At 40.7% G+C, this 10,341-nt stretch overlaps 1 protein-coding gene across 1 annotated transcript in view; it reads left to right on the top strand.

Moving 5' to 3' along the window:
* RHBDL3 (rhomboid like 3) overlaps positions 1 to 10,341 on the top strand; it is an 85,007-nt gene that overhangs the window by 42,063 nt on the left and 32,603 nt on the right. The window contains exon 2 of the mRNA XM_015826290.1: positions 6,912 to 7,136. Within this exon, the coding sequence (XP_015681776.1) occupies positions 6,912 to 7,136 (225 nt within the window). The remainder of the gene's footprint in view (positions 1 to 6,911; positions 7,137 to 10,341) is intronic.

Genomic DNA, 10,341 nt, shown 5'->3' with positions numbered 1-10,341 from the left:
CAGCCAAGCTCCCACCCAATCAGCTCCAACCCCACTGGCAGTTAAAAGGAAGAAACAGCTGCGATCACACACCACTCTTAGAAGCACGAAGCTGAAGACACCAGCCTGAAGATGACGAATGTGACTTCGTCGAAACGTCGCCAAGGTACTTTTAATTCTACGCGGGAGAAAACCCGAATAACTAAAGACCTACATATAATAGTTAGTTTATATAAATCGCATAATAGTGTTTGAAGTTTACGAACTTGTGGAGATGCATTACTAGCTTCCAGGGCCACATACAATATGCATGCCTCATACTGGACATATCTGCTTTAGAAGCTGTTGAGTATAATATGCCCAGATTGCATTTTGCATTCACTTTTATGAAGCATGTCTGTTTGGTCTCATTGTTTCTATTAATTCAGTATGTAACTTGCATTACCAAAATCTTCACTAGAATGTGTCATGTCTGTTCCATTTATAACCATGATTGTTTCTGGTATGTGTATGTGTATATATATATATATACACACACACACACACACAATTATTTACAATATAAAAATGGGGAGGGGGAATAGTTTGTCCACTGATTCTCTTATATAAGTTGTTCACCTTCCTCAGTATGTCAGTTTCTAAATGTTCCAACGGCCTAAAAATTAATAATATTAGGAAAATATAAAAAATGTTTTCTAAGTAAAGGAAAAAAGCAAATGTTCCTGCTTACAGATCAATCAGATCTGTAATCCAGATCAATCAGATCTGTAATTTCAGCTACACATGAAAAACAAATGCATAATCACACAGGGTTGTTTTTTTAAAAAAGCAATGTTTGATGGTATCTTTAGGCCAAAATAAAATAGGTTTTTTGCTGAGAAGGAAACCCGTGTATATAATGCATGTATTTAATTTATATGATGTATTCCAATTTGGCTCATGAACTTCTTTCCATTCAAAGAATGGGTTAGAAATTAGAGCTGGAATCTCTTAATGGAATAAATAGAGGAAGACAACTTTCTCCGATTTTCCTTTGGACAGAAAAAGTTCTCATTAGCGTCAGTGGAAGCTTTGCAGAGGGGGTAGCTGCCAGTGGAAAATATTGGAAATCACAGAAATTCCCATAAATGGAGTTCCATGCCAACAGAAGAAAACACAGTTTATTTAAACACATAACAATTAACAAAACACAATTTCAGTAGCAGTACAGATAGTCCTTGACTTACAACAGTTTGTTTAGGGACCATTCGAAGTCACAGTGGGACTGAAGAAAGTGGCTTATGACCATTTTTCACACTTATGACCGATGCAGCATCCCTGTAGTTGTGTGATCAAAACTCAGATGCTTGGCAACTGACTCATATTTATGACGGTTGCAGTGTTCCGAGGTCACGTGATCCCCTTTTGCGACTTTCTGACAAGCAGAGCCAATGGGGAAGCCAGTTTCACTTAACAACCATGTTACTAATTTAACAACTGCAGCGATTCACTTAATAACTGTGACAAGAAAGGTTGTAAAATGGGGGCAAAACTCACTTAACAAATGTCTCACTTGGCAGCAGAAATTTTGGGCTCGTTTGTGGTCAGGAAGACCGCCTGTATTGTTATGAAAATAAAATGTACATTGAACAATAAGCCAGACAGTAATATAAATAGACATCCTTAATCCTTAATCTCAGAAATGGATTCTGACTGAAACTTTCCAGCTTTTCCCCTTTGTCTTTACAGAATCTTGCAGGTTCAAGTGCTGAGTAAGCCAAACCACACAGTTAATTCATATTTCCTTTATTATGTTTATAGTCTGTCATCATAAAAGAGGTTGCATAAATCAATAAAAATATGTGTAGTTTGGAAAGCGATAGCTGAAAGATTACTCATTTCAATTACTCATCGGTCTCTTGTCTCACACCTGCTGAGGTGCTAGATAATATTGTAAAATGATGGCAAGATCTAAATTTATTCATAACTTTGGAGAAAAAGAGAGGAATTATATAGACTATGTCTTTCCCAGAGAGGCCCCAAAAAGGATATGATTAGGGTTACAGTTAGGGTTAGGGTTTGGTTAGGATTGACTCTCTATGGCAGACATGTCAAACACAAGGCCCGGGGGCCGGATGCGGCCCACGAAGTGGTTTCATGTGGCCCGTGAAGCCATTCTGGAAACAGTGAGGGAATGGCCCCCGCTACCTTGGCCCTGGCCCAGGCCAGCCGGGAGCCAATGTACAATTTTGTGGTGGCCATCTTGGCACTTGCCCCGGTGGACCATGCCTTTGCACTTGCCCCGGTCCCACCCCCTTCTGCCAAAGACCCTCAGATCTGTCCCACTCCTGCCCAAGCCCCCATAGGCACCCTTGACGTGAATGATGTAGAACTGGCCACGCCCACCCAGTAGGCCACACCCACTCCATCCACACCCACCCAGTAGGCTGCATCCACTCTGGCCACACCCACCCGGCCCCTCCAGGGCAACCGCAATGCTGATGCGGCCCTCAGTGAAATTGAGTTTGACACCCCTGCTCTATGGTCATTATGAGTTAGGTGGCTTATAAATATGATTTATAAAAAAACACTCTTCTCCATTAGCACTGGACAGAAATATATCAGTCAGGGAAGATTCAAATATTTTACATTTCTAAGGACTCTTCAACAGAATAGCACTAAAACGCTGTTATCCAGAGTAGAAGCGGACATAAATGTATGCAAGCTGAATTAATCCCTCACCACATTTCAGGTCCCTATTCTGCATTAAAGTAGGGATTTTGAGAGAAAAGCATAGAGGAGTCCCTTAGTGCCAGTTACTAGCAGTAGAATCTGGGATCCCACAGCATGATGCTGAGAATCTTCTACTGGTAGTAACTGGACCGGCATCAAAGGAAGTGTTCTCTCTGCTTTTCTCTCAAAATCTCTACTTCAATTCAGAATAGGGACCTGAAAAGTGGTGAGGAATTATTTCAGCTTGCATACATTTATGTCCACTTCTGCCTTGGGTAACAGCATTGTAGTAGTATTCTGTTGAAGAGCCCTTAAGAAATGTAAAATATTTGAAACTGCCCCGACTGATACATTTATGTCTAGTGCTAATGGAGAAGAGTGTTTTTTTTTTAATAAATCATACTTATAAGCCACCTAACTCATGATGACCCTGGAGAATCTCATTACAAGAAATTTTAAACAGAACTTTTGAAGTTTTAGGATTTCATCTGGGAAGGTTAAGTGTTCTATTAAAGCACAGAAAGTATTGTTTCCCGTTCTTTTCTTGCTGTAACATGAGTTGTTTGTTTTTGAGGTAGGCAATTACAAGAATAATTATCTAGAGAAATGTCAGTTGGTTTCCCAGTCTTTTTTTCTTTTATCACATGATACTATTTAGTGCTTTTATATGTCCGGATTAAATGGTTCTCAGTACTGTAAGCACCTAGACAGGATAAAAGTAACCAGTATATAGCCTGTAATAAATGAATAAAAAATGAAGATAGGTTGGAGAGAAAATGAAGGTTTTAAATGAAGGTTTTAAGTTTGCTCCACTCAGCAAGTATCATTTGTTTTTTACATTTTTACTGGTTTCTATGACATCCACATATTTAAACAAAATAGCTTATTACAGGTAGTCCTTATGACCATAATTGAGCCTAAAATTTATGTTGCTAAGTGAAACATTTGTTAAGTGAGTTTTGATCCATTTTACTACTTTTCTTGCCATGGCTGTTAAGTGAATCACTGTAGTTCTCAAGTTAGCAACATAGTTGTTAAGTGAATCTGACTTCCCCATTGACTGCTTGTCAGAAGATCACAAAAGGTGATCACATAATCCCAGGACACTACAATGCCATAAATATGAGTCAGTTGCCATGCATCTGAGTTTTGATCACATGACCATAGGTATGCTTCAACGGTTGTAAGTGTGAAAAATGCTCATAAGGCACTTTTTTCAGTGCTGCTGTAACTTCAAATGGTCATTAAATGAATTGTTGTAAGTTGAGGACTACCTGTATTTTGCTCGTAGATGACTGAGCAGTGGGGAGCAGCATAGTGTTTAGAACTGATTTCGATTGCCCCCCATTTATAAACTTAGGTTATTTCCCATCCCACCATAAAATTATTGGTTTTGTCAGCCTTTTCACATCTCAGTTTTCTGATCGGTTATAGGTGGTCTCAAGATATAAATATTAAACAAGTATTTTGTAACAGGAGTGGGCTTGTATTACACTATATACTTATTTGATTATATGCATGCACATCATATTTGATACACATGTCTAAATCATGGGTACTTAAGAAAAATGAGATACCCCAAAAGGTCACAATCAAAAGACTGAAAAATAACAATTTCTTTCAGAAAAATTAAGGCAAGTTTAGAAGACGTATCAGGATTTGGAGTGAATTACTAATTTGGGGGACTAAAATAAAATTCTAATAATATAGATGTGAGATTTCAGTACTATAGCATGACCTAGGGAAAATAACGTTTATGTTTGAGAAAGGGGGATCTTATTTAATGAGATGAATATGCTGGTTTTGCAGAAGCCACCCAACTATATGTGGAGCCATAATTAGAGTGTCAAACCAAGTGACTCAATCATGGGAGAGTTTTCTGCTCAAGCAGTTTTGAAATAAGAGGGTGCTGGGCCAGGGCACTAGTTATTTTAATGAACTCTTTGAGAGGATGTCTGTGGAGATTCTCAGTCATCCAGGTCATGGTTGTTTCAAAGGTGCTTTTCAAAAGGCAATTGGGCTTTCTTGGTTTTTGTCAGGAAATTTGCACAGCAGGTGTCCAAATGAAGTCATACACGAGCTTGTAGTTTTATATAAATAAATATATTTCACATCTCCATTTACAGCAAACAAACAGGAGGTAAACAGGAGCATCATGAGATGAATCACAGGACACACAGGGCACACAGAAGAAAAAGGTGGGGGGAAAGGGAACCCCCCCTCCACACCCACAGCAACCAATCACAACGTAGGTTGCCTTACACAGGAGCCAGCACTCTCCAACCAATCAACTACAACTGTGTGTTCTGGCTCATTGTACCACCCCACAGATCCAGCTACTAAATTTAAATATCTTACCAGTTCCCCCCCCCTTTTTTTTTCCTTGAGAGGTTGTCACTATTATGAAAATAATTCAGGGATTAGCTGAATCTAATAATGCAGTATCTAACAATCAGAAGTTACAGTGCTTCTGGGCAGGAAGATAATATTTTGACAAATAGAATATATAATTATTGAATTGACACAAGCAGGCAGATGTCACCAGCAGACAGGTGGGTTGATGATGAATTATGACCGAAAAGTCAAGGAAGGCAGACATGGTCCTGGCAGTGTTACAGAGGTTTTCAGTGTCTTATTTTTCTAGCATTTTAATTGGGTTGGTTTAACCTGTGCAATTGCTGTATATTTGCTGCTTGTCTTGTTATTTTCTTAACATGCACTTTTCTTGTTTTGTGTTGTTGTTTTTCTCATCACTCTGGGATGATTTGCATCGCGTTCTTGTACGCTCCCATTCTCCCTGAAGAAATTAAAGGCAGCTTAAAAATGGTTGTACATAACAAACGATAAATAACATTTATTATCAAGGCCACTTGCACCTCAGCTCCCCTCATTCAAAACGAAGCTTATAGCAGGGTGATTAGTTTGTTTTGAAGCAGTTTGGCTCAGCTTGAAGCAATTACCCATGCACATTGTATGTATGAAAGGAAGAGGTCTGGCCTTTGAAATCTTGTACAGATGAGCCAAAAAGAAAATGATCAAACACCAGTAGCAACACCACCAACCCGGAATGCTAATGCTGTGGTACTGTACTTTCTCTTGTGTGCTGAATTAAGTCTTGGCAGCTTTCTACAAGCAGATGTTAACAGAGCTGTGGTCCATAGGAATAAAGGACTCTCAGAAAAGGTTTTGGCAATTGCACAAGAGTGCGCTTATTCTGTGTGAAGGCATATGTGTGCATTTGGAACATCTTATATGCTTGTACTCTATTAGGCAGAAATAGATCACTCCTGGGATCTCAGTTAATTAAGTACCATCAAATTGGGTTCACTTCTGGCCATTGCATTTCTCTGTAGTGATCATCCATAGCTCAGTGATCTGTTTGATCTTATCCGGTTACTATTTTTTCTTCTCTTTCTACCTATCTAGCTACTACCTGCCTACCTGCCTATTTATTTATGACAGTTGCAATGTCCCGGAATCATCTGGGATTCCCTTTTGCGACCTTCTGACGAGCAAAGTCAATGGGGAAGCCAGATTCTCTTAACAGCCATTTTACTAACGTAACAGCTGCAGTGACTCACTTAACAACTGTGGCAAGAAAGGCTGTAAAATGGGGCAACACTCCTTTTACAACCGTCTTGCTTAGCCACGGAAATGTTGGGCTCAATTATGGTCGTAAGTCGAGGACTACCTGTAGAGTAGTTTAAAGCAAAAGGCTAGGCCAGAGATTAAGTAGAAAGTTATTTTCTTCGGAATTCGTACTATTTGTATCTTGTGCTCTGTCGGAGCACCCACCCTCTGGAACGAGCTGCCCCCAGAGATCCGGGTGATTCCGGATCTCCCCTCCTTCCGCCGTGCCCTCAAGACCTGGTTATTTCAGCGGGCAGGACTGGCCTAGGGGTATTTTAAATTGGTCTTAATCAAATTTTTAGTAGAAGCGGCCAAATTTGAATATTTATTTTTAATCATTTTTAAATCTTGTATTGTATTGTATCATTGTTTTAAACTGGCTGTAAGCCGCCCTGAGTCCTCCGGGAGAAGGGCGGGGTATAAATTTAATAAAATCACAAAATCACAAATTGTAAGTGTCTGCATTATGGCCAAGTATTGAACTTATCCCTGATATCATACCTGAACCCTCTCAGCCTGAGCAGCTTATAGTTTGATTAGAGCATTTTATTTTATTTTTTTTCTTTCCTTCTTCTTAACTGTATCTTCAGATGAGTAACAAGAGGTCCAACAGCTTCCGCCAAGCCATTTTGCAAGGGAACAGGAGGTTATGCAGCAAGGCCCTCCTGGAGGAGACGGGACTCAGCCTTTCTCAGCGGTTGATTCGGCACGTGGCGTATGAGACGTTACCCCGTGAGATAGACCGGAAATGGTACTACGACAGCTACACCTGCTGTCCTCCACCTTGGTTCATGATTGCCATCACAATTGTAGAGGCAAGTATCTTCAAGCATGGAATGATGTGGGTGGGGTTTGCCTAGTAGTCTGTTGTGTTCTCCTTGGCCTGAAAATGGTTCAGCTTGCAAGTTTGGTGTCAGCTAATCCCAATATAATTTAGACCAGGGTTGTGGACTTCCATGTCTGGCTGGGGAATTCTGGGAGTTGAAGTCCACAGGTCTTAAAGTTGCCAAGCTTGGACACCCCTGATTCAGATCCCAATATTTGCATACATAATTTAAACCCTAATATTTGCACAGATAAAGAGATAGTCTAATATTTTCTCTGAAATATGGTTTGGAAAGACAATCAGCTACCTGTACAGACTGGAAGCAGATAACATATTAAATGGATTCTTCGGTATTTGCCATAGCAACAGTGTTTTCCCAAGTAGTTTATTTATTGTTTTCATTCCTTAAAAAGTTTTAATGAAGGTATTGGGAACCTGTGGCTCTCTAAAACTTGTCAGACTCCAACTTCTGTAAATAGTGGCCAGTTGTCCTGGCCGATAGTTGAAGATAATGGGATATAATAATAATAATAATAATAATAATAATAATAATAATAATAATAATAACAACAACAACAACAACAACAACAACAACAACAATAATAATAATAATAATAATAATAATAATAATAGTTGGAAAGGACCTTGGAGGTCATCACGTCCAACCCCCTGCTCAGGCAGGTAACCCTATACCATTTCGGACAAATGGCTGTCCAGTTTCTTCTTAAAAACTTCCAGTGTTGGAGCATTCATCGCTTCTGGAGTCAGATTGTTCCACTGATTAATTGTTCAGCTGCAAATTCCCCACCTTTACCTAAGAACAGCACCCATAAGGAATGCCTCCTGCCTGGCACAATCACTTTTGTAGAATTACCTCTTCAAGGAAGCCCATTGAGATTGTGGCAGTTTTGAAGCAGCCAATATTCACTTGGAAAGAAGTAGGCATTATAAAAGATGTGAGTTAGTGCCATTGTGTGCCTGGCATCAACATGTCTAGCACACCTTCAGTTTTGATAACTACCATGTTTGTGAAAGGAAGTGTTTCCCCCAAAGGTTTCCCCCCGCAACTTGGGAACTGGGGGAGCTGTCTGACATTCATCAAGAAGAATAGAAAATGCTGCTGGAACAGTGAAGGACAAATGGCCACAGGCACTGCTGTTGGACTGTGTTTGTCAAATCACGTAACCAGGAACAGGAGTTGAGTTCAAAGCACTTTGAGTTTATTACATGTTACCTCTACAAAAGAATCTGATCTACTAATGATCCAGGCAAATCGGCGCTAGTTAAAAGTCAACAGCATGCATGGAGGGCTGGACTTAGGTCTCTTGCAGGAGCACAGCGATTCCAAACTGATGATGTGCTTGAACCCACCCTCAGGTTCATCTCCTAGTCATCTCCTACAGCAGCGGTCGCCAACCTTCACGGCTCTGAGGACTGGAGGTGGTGGCAGCGGTGGGGTGGGAGAGGGGATGGTTTTGTATGCATGCATGCAGGATGCCTATCCAAATGCAGCTTCATGCACTTGTGCACTCGCCCACTTTTTGCACAGTCCGGTTCCCAAGGGGCTGCAGCCCAGCTCCGGGCCATGGAGCGAAGGTCGGAGACCTCTGTCCTACAGTGTTGATGCCTTTGAAAATCAGCTGTTGCTTGAGGGAGGGGTGCTGGCTGGCAGAATTTAACTGTTTTCGTACTGCATAAAGGAGGCTTTCTCTTTTTGCTGTCCTCTCCTAGTTATCCTTGCCTCTTCTCCAAGCAGCTTTGTTCTCCCCTTTGCTTTGTCTTCTCCTCTTCCCCTGCGTCCATCTTCTTTCCTCTTCCTCCACTTCTTCCTCTGTTATTTCTGCTGAAAGCAGGGAAGGGAGGGGAAGGGAAGGGCACTTCTGTGTGCATGCTTGTGTTTCTCTTGTGAAAGCAGTTTGCATGTGTGAGAAAGAACAGATGGTACATAGGATTAACTACAATTAATTAGTGATATAAATAAGATACCTAATTTACAGGAGATCAGTGGTGATTATTTTAAGGTTTATTTTGTCCTGCTTTGGCCTTGCTTTTTTGGTATTGCTTCAGAAAGAGATATGTATGTGTGTGTTCACATATGCATGAGTACATCATTTGCGTGTTACGGAGGGAGGAATTCCCCCAGGTAGGTTTAGAACAGTAGTTCTCAACCTTTTCTTTACCCCGGACCTCCTTTAAATACCTTATGTGGCCACAGACCATGGCCATTGACCCCCAAGATTTAACTCAAGAGACTCTAGAAAGAGTGCAGAGAAGAGCAACAAAGATGATTAGGGGACTGGAGGCTAAAACATATGAGGAACGGCTGCTGAAATTGGGTATGTCTAGTCTAACGAAGAGAAGAACGAGGGGGGACATGATAGCAGTGTTCCAATATCTCAGGGGCTGCCACAAAGAAGAGGGAGTCAAGCTATTCTCCAAGGCGCCTGAAGGCAGGGCAAGAAGCAACAGGTGGAAGCTAATCAAGGAGAGAAGCAACCTAGAACTAAGGAGAAACTTCATGACAGTTAGAACAATTAACCAGTGGAACAACCTGCCTCCAGAAGTGGTGAATGCTCCAACACTGGAAGTTTTTAAGAAGAGACTGGACAGCCATTTGTCCGAAATGGTGTAGGGTTTCCTGCCTGAGCAGGGGGTTGGACTAGGTGACCTCCAAGGTCCCTTCCAACTTTATTATTCTTATTCTTATTCTTATTATTATTTAAATCATAACACTTCTTCAAGTTTTTGCTTTGCCTGTGAGACATTGTGGGCCCCCCAGGGGTCTGCAGACCACAGGTTGAGAACCATTGGTTGAGAAGATAACATAAATCTTAGTTTGAGAAGAGGGGGAGTTAGGAATTGCATAGGATATGTGTGTGTGTGTGTGTGTGTTTGTTTGTTTGTGTGTGTGTTTCTCTGTCTACTCTCTTTGGGAGGTTGTCTTCAATTCAGAGTAAACGTAAGTAACTGAGATTTAACTATGATGTTAATATGAGGTAGGATGGAAACAAACATCAATGAAAATGTAGGGCTCAGTATTAAGGTATCTCTAATGCTACCTGGCAGATCAAATTTCAGGTGGTGCTGAGATCTTCTGTTCTGCAACTGTTCATTTGGGGTTAGGATGTTCTTCAAGGTTTGTTTGTTTTTTTTAAAAAAAAGAAATGTCCACCATGCTGTTTACACGACAGTGG

Source organism: Protobothrops mucrosquamatus, unplaced genomic scaffold, assembly GCF_001527695.2.
Source record: "Protobothrops mucrosquamatus isolate PMUCROS unplaced genomic scaffold, P.Mucros_1.0 scaffold3039, whole genome shotgun sequence".
NCBI lineage: Eukaryota > Metazoa > Chordata > Lepidosauria > Squamata > Viperidae > Protobothrops > Protobothrops mucrosquamatus.
The sequence above is the reverse complement of the archived record's forward strand: the minus strand, read 5'-3'. Positions and strand labels throughout refer to the sequence as shown.